Consider the following 17363-nt stretch of genomic DNA (forward strand, 5'->3'; position numbering starts at 1 on the left):
AAATACCGAGTAACAGTATCAATGTGAGTGGTATATTATTTTTCGAGATATGCAACCAATCTTCTAAGCATAACTTTCAAAAATTCGTCGTGTCATAGAGAAGTCGGTTGTTATGAAATCGAAACAAAAGTACTTTGATTATCACGACAAAGGGAATTGAGATGAATGCAGTGTTTCGGAAGTGAATGTGTATCGTTTGGTATGTTCAGCAATCACTAAATTACCAAAATATCAAACTGTGCATACAACTCGGTTAGGTAAACGATAGAGTTACAAGTCGGATGTAATCTCGATTTACAGATGATGTAAAGCTCAACCACTCCAGTGTGTTTATTGGAAAGTATTTGACACAAACAAAATATTGAAAGAAAACCCACCACTTGGTTTCATTACCGGGTGAGTGAAAATTGTTTTCTGTTGGCTAGGTATGATTTGCATTTAGAAAAAACGATCTACACCGACTAAGCGACGCTGTTTAATATCCGATGAGTGAGTGAAATTTCCTTAGGGTTTGATTTAGAGAGTTAATTGCCGGCGATTCAATCACATACAAGTAACGTCTTTTAGTGGCAGAGTATTGTGACGACATTTACTTTGATGAATGATAATGGGGGGAATCTCCGATTTCTTTGGTCGTGAGCGTTCTACAAATATTTCCGGCATACATTTAGCAAGCAACCTACAATATTCTTTTGTTATGGTAATGACTTTCGCAAGTTTGGTTTTACGATTACAATTACTTTAGAAGATTCAAATGATAATTCATGATCACTACTTTGAGCAACAATACAAACACATTTTGTAGATTTCAGTGTAGCGCCTATTGCGATTTTGTCAAGGCTATGAGTTTTGCGTATACTCAAGTCTAGTAGAATAGGATGCGTCCAGTAAATATATTCCAAATTGCTTCTGTGTTGATCAAAGTCTTGAAGTGTAAATCTGTAGACTTCACAATGTCTTAGAGAGTGCGAACGGAATTATGTATTGATCGCACGCTTCAAACGATACTCGATACCCAAAGTGATATTTTCACACTTTGTAAGTTGTGTATGTTTCAATGCGCTGTCACAAATCCCGACAATAAATCGTATCAATTGCCGGATTCAATAGTAACGACGTGTCATTGTGATATACTGACTCTACACTTAGTCGTTACAATTACTCGTTACGAATTGTGATAATAAAGCATTTTGTATCGGGTGTTCAATATATGAATAATGGAATTATTACATCTTTAGCACCGGTTATAGCAAACGATAGATTTTAATAATTGTACTGGTTGTTGAATGTAATAATACCGATATTGTTGTTTCATCTTTAGTCTTGGTTACTGGAAACAATTACATTTGTAAAATATTTCCTGATATCCGAGATACGCAGAGTGATTTTTACCAAGGTGGAGTAATTTTCCTATCAAGAACATTTCAGACACGCATAGTTTTACAACTTAATATGTTAATAACAATTGCACTGAAAAGTTTGTTGTTGTCATAACATTTACCACAGCGCTGGGTCTAATTAACGCAAATAATTTAATAATGAAGCAATGATCAACTATTACAAAATCTCATTTGTCAAATCAATGTGTCAATCCTTATGTTCACAGCACGATAACTTTGAATACAACACCACCGTTCGATTGTAAGAAATGAATTCTCAACTACGCTGGTCGGACTTTCAAATCTCGTACACTCAAACATATTATGTTAATCTCAAGTCACCTGTACCGAAGAGTATTTACTTTTGTCATACAAAATATATCGAGTAATAATACTTTGTCTTGCAGAATATACCGCGTTGTAATTCCTCTATCTTACAGAATAGTAACGACTTTTAAAGTTGAATAAAAAAGATGTGCCGTAGGGATATGAATACAACCGAACTTGTTATGGATTTTAGGTTTTAGTGTTGGTATGGACTCGTGTATGCTTGGCTGTTTTTCATACTGATACTGTTTGAGTTGGTCGGGTAAGTTACAAACGGATTTACTTGATAATGTTTTTGTGGTTGACTCTTTGAATATGGTAAGATGGTAAGATGTCGAGACGTGATACTATTTCCGTACACTCAATTACAACAAAACATAACCCGATAACTTGTTCAAGATTTCTTTAGCTCCAAATCAATATGTGAATAATCAGCTATTGTGACAAGTGGAAATGTCGTGCTGAAATTGCGAGCGGGAACAGTAGGCGCTTGTGTAAATGCGAAGACAGCGATGGTGGTCGTGTGAATAAATTAATCTGAAATACAACGAAAGGAAAGTTTGCGAGCATGTCTGACAAGCCTACTTCAAATCGCGATATGACAAAGTAGGTTGAAATATTTCGATTCAACTCATCGCATTGCAACTCGATCGCGTTATGTGCAAGCGGTTGTCATGTTGGAAATGTTTGCAACAATGGGCGACATTTCATTGATTGATTCTATTGTGTGTAGTAACACATTAAAATATCGCGATAGTATTTACTGAAACTCTATTTGACAAACGGAAAACTGGATCGCGAATAGAGTTGTAAGTTTCAAGGATTGTTTCAAAGTATAATCTTGAAATGTGACTGGATCAAAGTTGTTAGTCATGTTTGTCAAACATATTTCAATTCACACTATGCCTAGGTTCAAATATTTCATTCTGGATTATCTGAATTTACCTTTAGTACATCCCGCGAATGGATTCCGACACCGCACTATAACATTCTTAATAATAAGGACTCAGGGATTTTCAATCAACAATACTGGAATTTTTTGGTAATGTTAGAGTTGGCAAATGATTAGTTGCGTGTTTTTGTTAAGCGTTTGATTTCCCAGCAATAAATACAACGATTGTATGTGCAATATAGGTCGCGCACGATCGAAATCCTCTTGCACAACAGGCCGCGTTTCCAAAACGGACGTATTTAGTGGGTCACACATGTCAAAACGCAAGCGCAAACATCTGTTTTTCAAAATCGCACAATGCACTGCGGTTTAGTGAATTTCCAGTTTAAGGGCGATTCATGACCGCACCCATAAGAACACATGGCGAATCACCAGAGACCCCGTAAGAATACATGACAAACGAATCACCACCACAGTCTATAGCAAAAAGTACGAATCACCACTACGGGTTTTCCATACGAGTCACCAACGCAGCCTATACCCGAAAGTACGACTCACCACCACATCCATAAGAACCCATTACGAATCGCGGCCGAGAGGGGGTCAAAAACGGTGGTCGTGCGAACACGGGATTTCGAAGCCGCGTGCGACCGCACCCTATACTGAAAAGGGTTACCGCGGGACCACAAGACACAATAGCCGCATGCCACCCCTGCCATAAGACATAAGAGCCGCGTGCCACCCCCGCCATAAGACATAAGAGCCGCGTGCCACCCCCGCCATAAGACGCAATAGCCGCGTGCCACCCCCGCCATAAGACGCAATAGCCACGTGCCACCTCCGGTTTCCCAGCCGCGTGCGACCCCGCCCATAAGAGCCCCTGCCAGGTCACGACCGATCATACTAACTACTGACACTTTTTCATAATTTTCAGACTTGCAAAACCGGAGAGGACCAAAAAAAAGGTCATCTTCCCCCTCAGCGTCCAAAATACAGTTTTTTCCTCCATATTGTCAGGTGGTTGACTAAAAAAATAAGTTCCACTTTCCGTCCAGCTCCCGAAATACCCGCTGGAGCGTCGCTTAGGTACTGATTTACGGCATATCAGTCGCATTTGGCTATATATATATTCTCAAAAAGAGGACAAGAGGGCGTCCTCCGAGGACGTATGGTAACTAGGGCTGGGCACAATGATTCGAGTACTCGAATCTGAATCGAGTATTAATTTCAATTATTTGAGTCTAGTAGTAAAAGACGATTTTTTCGAGTACTGAAATTATACGCTCCTCACCACTGAAAGTTGATTTATAAACGAGGAGTTTATCAACGATCAACGAGTTTATTCTAATTTCACTGTTGAAGCCTTGAAACCTTGATTGGCCGTATCGTAGCATACGAAATATGAAGTACAAAGCTACGAACGTTAATGGAAATAGCATATTTCCGAATTCATGATCATCCCACAATATTGTCACCAAGTGCAATGAAATCGGTATGGTCGAAAAAAATAACAAAGTATCCTTAATATGATGGATAACAGGCATTATATTCTTTGTGGTCGCTTAAAAGGTACATATTTGAACTTTAACAAATAATATTCTGCTATGACGTCATAATGAGTGATACTCGATTACTCGACTCGCCTCGAAGCATTTTACGTGATTCAGAATCGAATCACTCAGGTACTCGATTTTGCCCAGCCCTAACCCTATTACATGCGATTCTATCTATTTTTGTATTTTGGCCAGATATAACACCCGATTGCTTCTTATATGCGAGTCCATCTACATTTGTATTTCGCCGGATAGAACACTTGATTTCATCTTCTTGCCAGTGTATCGAGCTATCTACATTTGTAATTTGCAGATAGAACACTTGATTGCATCTTAGATATGCAAGTGTATCTGTATTTGTCCTTTGCCAAATAGAACACTTGAATGCTTTTTATATGCGAGCCTATCTACATTTGTATTTTTTCCGAACAGAACTCTTGATTGCATCTTATATATGCAAGTGCATCTGTATTTGTCTTTTGCCGAATAGAACACTTGATTGCTTTTTATATGTGAGTCTCTCTACATTTGTATTTTTTCCGAACAGAACTCTTGATTGCATCTTCAATATGCGAGTGTATTTACAACTGTGTGTTTGGCGGATATAGAACTTGATTGTATTTGCAAAATGCGAGTGTGTCCATACCTACATTTGTATTTTGCCGGATAGAACAGTTGATTGCATCTTCTATGTGCGAGTGCATTTACCTGTGTGTTTGGTGGATAGAAAACTTGATTGCATCTGTTATATGCTAGTGTGTCTACATTTGTATTTTGCCGGATAGAACACTTGATTGCATCTTCCACATGCGATTGTATCTACATTTGTATTTTGACGGATAGAACCGACCTTTTTATTTTATGGCGAGTACGGAGCACGTCGCTGCGAGTTCAAGGAATATAATATTTGAGTCCGCATTATGAGACGAATAATTAATGCAGTGAATACATACACTCGGCTGATGCGATCTGCGAGCGAAGCTAATACAGCAAGGATATATCACCAATGGTTATCATATTGAAGACACTTTTACCAAATCAGAAAACTTAGTTGACCAAACTGGAAACAGCCGAATTCGCTATTTTTGCGGAAAACTAAAAAAAAGTTACGCGAGTTACGTTGAAGCAGGAGTTCTCATCGGCCTCGTCTCGAGTCAAAAGTCGACTTCATGGTTAATCATATATCCAAGGCGGAATCTGCTATATCGAGATAAATTTTGAGAACATTCAGTTCGATTGGAAGAGTAACGTCTTACCGGTGTTTTAATTTTATTTTATATACTGATCGTCCAGCTCAAATATTCGGGCAAAATAATTAGGCTACCATCATATTTCCGAAACTATGGCGCGCGGAAGCAATAGGCCTACCTGGCAGCACTAACCATGCGTCGCGTCTCGCGAGTGATCTGAATTTCATTGTTTTAAAACGGCAATGTCCATTCTCGGCCGTGTCTACTCGGTAATGTTCGTTCTCGGTAATGTACATTCTCGGTAATTTCATTCTCGGTATTGTACATTTTCGGTAATAGTATTCTTGATATTGTACATTCTCAGTAATAGTATTCTCGGTATTGTACATTCTTGGTAATTATTCTCGCTATCGTGTTGATCTCGGTAATAGCATTCTCGGTCGTGTCGCTTTTGGTAATAGCATTCTCGTAATTGACCTGGCATGACACGCTGGCATATACCAACCGGCCATCAAATTGTGTATGGCCGGCCATGAAATTTTTGTGGCCAGTCACAAAAATATCGGTGTCCAACCACGAAATGCTGAAAGTTCGTCCGACAAGGTATGCTCATTGTTGATCTGTGTCAAGAATTATAGCCCGTATCCCTATTGCCTATTTACTGTCCAGATATCACGATAAATGTTGTGTTGAAATGCTATTTCCCGGTTGCGCAACTACAGATCCCTGACATGACTGTATGAAACTGCTGTTGGACGAGACCTCAACATCAATTTTCGCCAGATGAAGCATACAAAATGACTTGCGGTTTTCCTTAGTCAATACAAATATACGATAATTCGTTCACGTATTTTATATGCGCTTGCAGACTCTTTGTAAGCAGCATTTGTAATGCTAAATAAAGTTAATCTGCAAGCGAAATATTTGAATGAAATGTTGTGGTAAGAAGAAACACTGACGGACTCTCTTAAGCACATGTGAAAATTTGCTCATGCGATGATCGACACAGTGTCATACCATATACAGCGTGTATGACATAAAGAGTTCGGGACCGTATATCGTTGAAAATGATGTGTGCAGCAGGGTTTCCCAAACTGGGGTAGCGGCCAGGAGTATCAATACGACGCAACGTAGGCGACTGCACATTGTATGAAACTATTCAACGTTAATTGTCGATACTTTACACATGCACTGATCAGTGATGAATGATTGCAAATAGGTATGTACACTGCACAGGTACACAATGATTCGAGTCGAGGCAAGGGAAACTATTTTTTGAGTGCTGAAATTATATGCTCCTTGCCAGTATGAGTTATATTATTATCAACGAGAATTTTTATTTCCATATTTTGTCCTCTCACTGGAAGACTTGAAATTTAGCTCGGTTGGGAAACAGCACCCAAATCATCTAGGTAAAAGCAACATTTTATAAAGTATTGATCAATATACACAACATTCCCATAAAGCACAATGAAAAAAGATAAATTTATTTTTAATGTGCTGTGCAACTGGAATTAGGCCCACATATTTGAAGTTGCGAAATCAATTTTTTGACCCGATTCGATGTTGCCCCCACATATGGGTGGTTTGGAGTGCGGCTATTCCGACCTTGCGTACAGTAGCTTTCCATCAAAGTTAATCAAATAATAACGAACAACGACAGTATAGTTTGACAGCGGCTGTAGCATCAACCGCAGAATGCAACTTGCACATTGAAATTGCGGGAGTGCATTGAGAAAAACGCTAGCTTTCAGCACAAAGCAAATGTGATGGCTGACGAATTGCGTGGTAAATATGTTCTATAAAGGGATGGTAAAATTTTGACATGTCAGATGTGTCATTGATGGATGTGAACCAGGTATTGTTAACAGCGTATTCATTATACATACCTGTAAATTGCATTCAGTGAAATAATATGAAACCGTATAAACAAAACACGCGTAAATATGCTAAATGGCGAATATATAAGTATCAATATCATCTTAAAAGTGCAGATGTAGAGATTATTAGAAAGGTTACGTGCATTTTTCAACGCTATCGAAACTACAGTAGCAGTTTTGATGATTTTTATGCTCGTTCGAGAGTATCTATTAGTGATCGTCGCAGCGAGAGCAGTGGTTCTCAACCTTTTTAGCTTGCAGGCCGGTAAAATTTTAAAAAACTTCTATAACCAAAATGAACGACTTAAAGAGAAATTTTCTGCTTTTTTTTATATTCCACGTGTTATGCGTGGTCCCGTTCGTTTCTGCAAGGCGAAGTTCTGTTAAAACCACTCGTTTCTGTAAGGCGAAGTTCTGTTAAAACCACTGACTCAATTTCGATTGTTGGGTCTGCTTGGAAAGCCTCTATGATGCTGCCAACTGTCGCAAAATTGGAATGTGGAAATGTGACGAACACATATGACTGACCTTAAACGAGTGGTAGACTGCTTTTAAATAGTTTGGCACCACACTGACAACATTTTGACGCACGATGTAGGTCCAAAATTTGTGATCTAAAAAAATAGTAATTACGGTGGGAAATTCTTTGCCGTAACTCCTACTATATCAAATCCAAAATTTTGAACTCCAATAACTTTGCTTCAAACGTGCTATGTACTATTTTTGAGACAAACTCAACAATTTCAGGAGGTTGATAGTCAAATTTGAAAGAAAATTTTATGTTGACATAACTCTAGTACAGCGGTTCTCAACCGGGGGTCCGCGGACCCCTGGGGGTCCGCGAAAAATAATTGGTAACCTAATTTTGTTTTAAATTCAGAAAATCACGGGGCAGTTTCGGCTCATTACTAGTAAAACTACAGAGCTCACATTAACAGAATAGCCATCTGAGATGAAATATCCTACACTGTGCAGACTTACTTTAATTGCCAATAGCCTACTGATACAAAAAATTTTCTGTTTAGAAATGTTTTGTTGGTAATTGTGAAAAAAAGTTGGATGAGTAAGGTCAATCACGCGACTTCGAAATGTTTACAAAAGTCATTTTTCTATTGTGATATACATAACCATTTGTCCGTGATAACTTCAAGATAAGCTGCTAGAATGCTAGATAGAAAAGACCAGGCTTGTTGCGATTATACCCATATACGTCGTCGGAAGCGTTATGTGCGATTATTACATTCGCCACAACATATATTTGTGCAAATGGATTTCGGCACTCGTTCATATCAAATCGAAGGTGCGGATGTTTAAGACACGACCATATATATTTCAAGTAATGCAGATGCAGAATTCGATTTGAAATAATAGAAGTCAACCCGAGTTCTACATGAATAGTATGATCTTATTTTCAAGAAAACTCATTTTGTGACTGTTTATCACTATGCCTACAGTAATCATTTGCACAAAACAGAGACGACAATTGTACGATGATTTAGCTAAATTTGAAGTACAACTTCGTGGGGGTCTGCGGGGTCCGTGACGTTCCGAAAGGGGTACGCGAAGACAAAAAGGTTGAGAACCACTGCTCTAGTAGCTTCGATTCTATAGCTTTGAATTGAGCCAAATTTGGTGCGCCGCGTTTTTTAGGGAACCTAACAATTTTGTCGAATAGCCAGTAAAATTGGTGGAAAAAGTTAATTTTTGAACAACCCTATATTCACTATATTACGACACGATGCAAAAAAATACGTCCCGGATTTCAAAATTAAATTAAGATTTGAGATTTTCATTTCTCTGATTAATGGGCATGTGTCCGAATCCTTGCATTTTGCAATTATTAAAATATCAAACTGCAGTATATTTGATTGAGAACCACCGCTGTACAGCATCATTCGCTACACCAAAGACTTGTACCAAACGCCTCTAGACTGCGTCCTCTGACTGGCTGCGCTGGCGGACCCGTTATTCCTGAAAAACGAGCCTGTGTTACGACTCCTGTCGCTAAAGTGCGACACGAAACTAGAGTCGTTCTTGCCCGCAAAGTACTGATCTTCGATTTTGGAACGGGTCGATTGTCTTGAATTTGGAGTGTTCTGAAAGTACATTCGAGTCGCTTGCTTTTCGCGAGATGGCTTGTACGCTGTCAAGGGAGGCGCGTTAGGTCTATGATCAATGCTCAATTCATAGTTTTCTTGTCGGAGTTGAATTGGCTGATGTCTGTCATTGGTATGTTCTGTCATACCGTCAAACTTCTCGATGATATCTTTCACAGTACCGGTACTTCGCAAAGATCTTGATTTTTCCCATTGCCTCGCAGACTTGTATTTAAATTCAGTCGGGACCTGCGTGATCGACGGTAAAACCTTGGTGTCAAAACTGTCTCTGTCACAGTAGCTGCTTCTCGGCGTGTATTTCGTCATTTTTGGGACGGATTGTTTCCTATTTTTGTGAAACATTGACAGGATACGCGGCGTTAGCTTTTTACTGACATTCATTCTCGACGGGTAGGAATCTACCAGATTAACAGACCGCTTGTCCCAGAAATTTCCGGAAGTACGTGGTCGCTCGACCTGTAATTTAATGGACGAGCTGTTTGATGTAACTGACTCGTGTCGCTTTGCTTCGTACTGCTGCAGCTTAACGCTGGAAGCCCTGTCAGTCCTGCTGTTAGTAGGACTGACATCGTAAACTCTCGCGTCAATAAGTGTGGCTTGTATTTTAGGGATTTCGACGTCGTTTTTTCCAGAAATAGAGTCTTTGTAGTTGGGAGTGGCGATATCTCGGGATCTGCTGATTTTTCTAGTCACAGATTTAGGCCTAACATTGGCATTATCACGTAAGATGATGGGCAATTGATTTTTCTCGGGGTGGACATTTTGATTCGCCTCTGAGTTCAGTTTTGGTAGTTTCGGCTCATGATTGACTTGGTCGTGATAAGCAGTTATGCGTTCATTGTCCTCTTTAGGTAAGTCCAAAGTTTTTTCACGAACAACACGAGCCGAAGAAGTGCTGTCTCGAACGGTAGTTTCTTGTTTCTTTGAGGGAGTCTGGAATAAATCCGTGACTGAGTATTTTTCGTTATGCTGTACACGGTTTTCTTTATTCTCATTTGGAGCATGTTCAACATCCCCGTTTAATTCTGGATTTTTAACCGGGGTAATGGCGGTATATGCACTGTCCTTACTGTCATGTACATCAGATGACTTTTCATATCTACTGTTTTCAGTGGTATGTTTTGATGGACTGGCGTTTGTTTCGTTATACGGCTCGTCTGGCGTGTCATCATCTCTGTCCTTGTTCAAATTATAGTCGCTTCCGGTCGAACCAACCGTCGATTTTTCAGGAGATTGTTTCAGGCGTATTGCTCTCTTCACTAATAGATGGTACATGGCAAGGGCTTCGCCAGGTCTGTTTCTCTTGACGCAATGCGTAACTTTAGCCGAATCGAACCCGTGCCTAGATACCATTTCGTGGATGAGATGCGCGTCCACGGTGCCGTTACAAAACGACGTCTTGTTAAATATGCTGAAATAAAGTATATTGCTAGTCAGAAGCTATAGTAATTTGTAAAAAAAACATATCATTTTCATTATGTAACATATCGACACGACAGATGACGGAAACTTGTTGCTGCACCAGCTAAACGGATAAATCTGGACTTGAAAGATGTTCGCACTATCCCTAAGATACTGGATAATGTTGTTGAATTTGTAATATCGACGGGACGACTCATATAGTATAGCAAATCGCTATGCATACTACGTGCGTATGTATTCTATATATACGTACTTTTATATCGATGGAATCTATATGTATCATGCAGTCTAACTCCGTATATTCAATGTACATGTACATGTACAACTCCATGTCACTAAGACTAACCGCGGTACAATACATAATGGTTAGATGGAATCGAATTCCCAATATTAACTCTTACTGACGCATAAAACCCACGATCACGATTTTACTAATAATAATGATGATATGAAGTGCAATAGCTGGTAAGGGAGAATGACAGTTGCAGGGGTATTCAAAATAGTTTGGGATGTTACTCCGAGCAGAGTATAGGAGTAGCGATTACCGTGACTGGTCAAACTGCTTCAGGCGAATGTAGGAAATGAAAGGTCTGAAAAGAACTCCAGTGAGTTGAGTAGTTTCATAAAGTCCATTTTGAGGTCGAGGGGCTTCATTCTCAGCAGGTAATCAGTGGTGAATACTTTCGAAATTGCAAATTGTATTTTAGACACTGTAAATAACTGTCTTTTTTAAATAGATATTTAGTTACCGTGATACAGGGACTGTACGAAGTGACGAAAATATATCTCACAAGTACTTTATACATTGCAGCTTTCGAAAATGAAAATCCATCTTAGCAACTAATGTGGCATGGCCAATGATCGCAAATATATGCAATTTTTAAAACTGTATTCAGTTACCATGATACAGAGGTTATTTCACGCCGTTCTTATGATAAGTTTACTCATAGAAATGATTATGACTTCCTTCTGCTCATAAATGACACAAACCTATCACCGAACTTCCTTACCAAAAGCCTTTCAAATCCAAAGTGAAAAAAGTATATAGTTTTGCCTGAAAACTGTTAAGTACAATTGAAGGCACAAATATATCTACTCGAGTGTAAGTTGGCAAACCTACATGAGTAGTCTACTCCGAAAATGTACAAGTACTTCGTTGCAATCGAGAGTCACTGAAGAATGTAACAAAAAGACGTTAAATCATGGGCTAAATCTTGAAGAAGGAGATGGATATATCGCCAACGATTTACAAAGCGCTCAAACATTTGACTGAGTCACATGCTCATATCGAAGCATTTATTATATCAATGTCGTCGATATGTTTCATATAAACATTGAAATTGGTGGGCATATGGACATTTTCATCAGGTTGCAACAATGATGGTTCACTCACAGTAGTGTAAATAATGCGGTGGGATTTTGAAAGTCGTGTCGGAATTTATTATCGCTTATCCACTATCGCCAGGCCTCATACTCAGCACATCATAATTTTGCATATTGAAGTAAGTTTCGTTTAGCAAATATTTCTGCACAACTTACACAAAATCAAGTCATCGCAATGTCGACATCGGAATTGAACCAGGCGATATTCATTATTTAACGATACATCTTTCACGTTTGGATGCTTCATATCGACACTAAAGTACAGTACCTTGATTTGGTCGTATTCTCAATCCACTTCATACGCAAAACTTGCTTTATATTAGGCCGTCCTTGAGGCTCCGCTATCAAGAGGCGCTTTATGAAATTTCTGAAAAACAATGGAAGTGTATGTCATTATATACAGGCGATTTTTTGTTCTATTGTTGAACAGTTACAATCTTTGGCTGGAAAAGTTTTTGATGCATTGTAGGCCTACCTAGTGTACAGTACATATTCTTGTTAGTGATGGGTGATCAGTATCTTCTGCCTATACACTTCCACGACTAACTTAAGTGATTATGTTTTAATACTACTTTCATTTCTCCTTGACAGTTTTTTTTGTAGGCTCAATGGCATACTATTTATGCTTAGTAATCACTTTTATGAGTGAAGTTGTCATAGCAACTACCGGAAAATCAGCCCGTGTTCCGCGGTTAATGAATTATTTCCAAATGTTCCAACTACTTGTAGTCTCATTAATCATTTGGATCATCTTGCAATTTCTAGAGCGGTCACCTCCCAATATTTTCATATAGTATCCAATCAATCAACCAAATCTACCTTTGAAAACTACTTGGACTACCTGGGGACTTTTAAGACCTTCATTCTTGTACTTACACTACAAGTATAGTTTTGACATGTCTTGCAAATTGTTACTTCTCCTTGTGCTTGAATGATATTTACAGCGTTATACTTCTATTTTAACTTCAGTACCAACCAATGCTCCCTCAAATTTTTGATGAGTCTGCGCAAACACGCCAACTCACTGCGCAGGCCCATAGACAACAGTGCGCATCCAGGGCCCCCCATATGGCCCCCCAGACCCCGTCGAGCCTTACGCTATTTGCCGCCACCTATCATCTATATTGGGTGTCCGTTAAGTGGGTGTATAGTCTGGACGCGCCAAGCGCGAAAAAATTATATAATTCATGATGGAATCGGTCAATATGATCTGGAATTGCATATATATTGCTAACAATTTTTATCCTCTCTCTGCTCACGTAACCAGATTTACCGGTATAGCTGATCGAGTAAGGTGTGTTGGATAAGGTAGGACCCCTAAATAATAATCAAATATCTTCGGGCGTACCCGCGGGTAATGACTTCGGTACATGATGCTATTTCGTGTCCTCCTATCTGCTGTGTCAAAATATATTGAAATCGCCCAAACGTACTAAACTAAGACGTACACGATTTCAAATTGTTATTTATTATTTGAAAAAGTTGTATAAATTTCCAAAAAATTACTCCATGATTTATGTTTATTCACGAAATAATTTTGGTTCCCCTTCGAGCTCGGGCCGCCCCATTGGGGGGTTTGGGTTGCGGCAGTTACGGTCCTGTGCGTAACACCAGGCGTGCGTGTATCCATTCGAGTCACATGATTCATTGATAGAATCAAAATACAGCATTTACATTTAGTTTTGTTGCATTACACCAGATAATCACATTATGAGTGAAGATGGGGAACTACCCTCTAAACATGATGTGGTCTCGAGTCTCGACTTGAAGTTAAGCCATTGAGGTCATTTTTTTTTTCAGAAAGCCGTCGCGTTTGGGCTTCTACTCAAATATTTTCGGGATATGCACCATAGCACACGTGCGACTATGTGGTGCCGCAAAGGGCTAAGAAGCATTCACCCACCATTGCGATAATCCTCGACATCATGGATATCGCACGTGTTCTGTGGTGCATATGTTGAGGGTGTTTTGGCTACTGTTCGAGTGCGGTGGCTTTCTGAAGAAAATGAATGCTATTCTTTTTCATAATTGCTTCTCTTCATATTTTGCAGAGCGCACCTTTATCGCTCGAAAAAGAAAAACTCTCACCTAATTTCACAGTTTTTTCTTCCGTTTTCACATGCCCCGACAGGGCCGACAACAGCCATGTTAAACGAATCGCACTTTTTTTGCTAATTTGGCTTGGTGAGGAGATGAGAAACTACCCATTCGTTTTCCCATTTTTAAAAGCGGTCAGTATGAACAGTGCAGAATTAGCAAATATTCACTCAACGTCGGCCACACAGGCAAGCAAGCAGCTATAGCCAAAACACTTGTAGGGACACAAATGGACGCCTGTAACCACAAGTACTATAGACGGCGAATCGGAATTTTGTGCGATCATCTATGACGTAACAATAAATCCGTGTAAATGGTGACCTAGGCTATTATAGATTACTAGTAGACATACACGCACGAGAACGCGCTTCAAATCAATAAAGCGATCGATGTAGGCCTACCGCGTTAAAACATTGATGTGACGTCTTAATACCGGCAACATGCGGTCATTACTATCAAGACATAGAGTCAGATATAATCAGAGGTGGTCAGTAACGAAGTACTTCTACTTTTTTGAAGTACTCAAGTAGTTTTCCTCTACTTCTGGTACTTACTCAAGTAGATCTGATTTTCGCTACTTCTACTTCTTAATATTTTGTGATCTACTTACTTACTTGTCGCTATTTTCAGTTTGTCAAATAGAAGTAGTTCAACCTTGCAATCAGGAAGATAGCCTGAGGAATTTCGGAGCTGTTTTCACGGAGTATTAACATTTAATTTTCATAAAAGTTTAGTAGAGCCCAGAATTTACGTCGCGCTTCGCGCGCAGTGGATGCGGAGTGACCAGTATGATTTCACGAAAGTATCGGTGAATATAATTTAGGTGGAGGGTTGGCGTGGTTCCGTTCACGCCACATTGTCGCCCTTCGCCCATATGAAATAATTCATCACAGTATATATGGCTCATCATAACGTTTGAAACTGATGTTTCGCAATGTAGCATTTTCTTGTCATATCGTAATTTAGCATGTCCATTGTCCATGGCGTGTCCTAATCTGGAAGAGTGGACTATTGACTTTTTTAGTTTTAGAGCTGTTTTAGCATACCACTTTTGAAACTTTCTAGACTAAAAACATGAAATACATATGCTGCTTTTAGAAGTAGTATTATTATTTCACTTTCTATTCCCAGTATCATGTACTTTGAGTTATAATTAATATCAGTTCTTTTGTCTGGATAACATACATGTTGAAGTATAAAAGCAAGTGCAGTAATGCCTTGTATTTCTGGAAATAAAGCTACGCAATATGGCATTCTTACGGTCCACCATATTTTTTATTAACGTTTAGTAATCACTCAAAGTGTTTACACCGTATCCTATACAACTTCTCCGTATTGCTCTTCGACTAAACTCTTCGACTAAATTACTTCAATGAATATTTTTGCAATGTAGGGCCTAATATCGCCTCATCTATTTCTAAACCTGCGTCGGCCAGGCCTGAGGTTAAATCAGTATCCCAATCCATCATGCTCGAGCCAGCAACTTCCACGGAAGTGGTACTTGCCATACATGAACTTAAATCTAACAAGGCAGTTGGATATGATCTAATTCCAGCCTGGTTTTTAAAACTGATTAGCCTACACATCGGTCATCTCATCGCCCATTTTTTCAATTTCATGATAGAAAATGGTGTCTACCCGAATTATCTGAAAACAGCCAGAGTTGTCCCGGTTTACAAAGCCGGAGATAGAACTAATGTCACCAACTACCGACCTATATCTGTCCTACCGTGTATTGGAATTGTTTTCGAAAAATTGCTCCTCTCCCGCCTGTCTTCGTTCCTCGCCAAGATGTCTATCATTTCTCCACAACAATTCGGCTTCCGCAGAAAACATCAAACCTCGCATGCCCTGCTAACAGTGGCTGAACAGTACTAGGACATCTTGGAGAAACGTGTGGGATGTAGCATTTTTCTTGATTTAAAAAAAGCATTTGACTGCGTCGATCACAGTATTCTTCTCTCAAAATTGGCGCGCTACGGGTTCCGGGGTCCACAACTAGAGCTCATGAAAAGCTACCTTACTGGGAGATATCAAATGGTTTCGATATCCAACACTTTGTCCTCCCCCCACCTTGTTACCTGTGGTGTTCCGCAAGGCTCTGTTCTTGGACCTGTCCTTTTTACTTTATATGTCAATGATATCTTTGAAACCTCATCATTGAATACCACACTCTTCGCTGACGATACTCACCTCCTATCTCACGCACCTACTACCGCAAGCTTGAATGCCGTCACCAGTGATCAAATGCCCAAAGTGCATGAGTGGACGTCCCATAATAGCATTCGGGTTAATGCTGCGAAATCCCAATTATTGGTCGTGAACTCCTGCGATAACCTAACCGTTGACATCGCTGGCCAACCAATTTCCAACACTAAAAACGCCAAATACCTTGGTGTTTTACTGGATTCGGACATGTCCTGGAAGAGTCACATACAATCACTCAAACCACGACTATCGAAGGTATGTGGTCTATTTCGCCGCCTTAGCTACATTCTGCCAGTCAGCGTGCTTTTGATACTCTTCAACTCTCTATTCCTATCAAAGTTACAATACGGAATTCTTTGTTGGGGTGCTGCCTGCAAGAATACAATTGACCCACTGCAAAAACTTCAACATCGGATCATCCGTATCATTGCCAAAGCCCCACGGGGGCCTGGATGTGCAACTGATAAATCGCTTCTAAAAAGATTTGGTGTTCTAAACTTAGAAGATATGAGGAAGCTAGAAATTGTCAAGTTTATGTATCAGTTCCATTGCGGTCAATGTCCCTCAAATTTCAAGGACTACTTCACCTCGGAGACAAAAGCGCACAAGTACAGCACACGCGCGTCAACGAAGAACAACTACCATATGATCAGGACTGAATACAAGAAAACGCATTGCTCTATCAAGTATGCCGGACCCCAATTGTGGAACAGCATCTCGCCGGCTATCCGTCAGTCGTCGAGCATGTCCGCATTCAAGTCGAAATACAAGCAATTTCTTCTAAATCAACACTAGCCAGTCTTCAGGATTACCGGACCACGACCTAACATCGACCTCGCCCTCCGCCACATGCCACCCCATTTTGTCGCTTGCGTCTTATATTTCTCTGCATTACTTTTCATTCAGTGTGCATGC

The 17363-nt window shown here is 39.7% G+C and overlaps 1 protein-coding gene across 1 annotated transcript in view; it reads right to left on the reverse strand.

The window, feature by feature from the left end:
- Positions 1–6139: 6139 nt before the first annotated feature.
- Positions 6140–17363, reverse strand: part of LOC145456372 (uncharacterized) — a 34438-nt gene continuing 23214 nt past the window's right edge. Inside the window, exons 7-8 of the mRNA XM_080334445.1 lie at positions 12412–12510; positions 6140–10749 (exon numbers count right to left, since the gene is read on the reverse strand). Coding sequence (XP_080190571.1) covers positions 9120–10749; positions 12412–12510 — 1729 coding nt within the window. The 3' untranslated portion in view covers positions 6140–9119. The remainder of the gene's footprint in view (positions 10750–12411; positions 12511–17363) is intronic.

Source organism: Botryllus schlosseri, chromosome 14 (assembly GCF_051294905.1).
Source record: "Botryllus schlosseri isolate E-star chromosome 14, Bs_hap1, whole genome shotgun sequence".
NCBI lineage: Eukaryota > Metazoa > Chordata > Ascidiacea > Stolidobranchia > Styelidae > Botryllus > Botryllus schlosseri.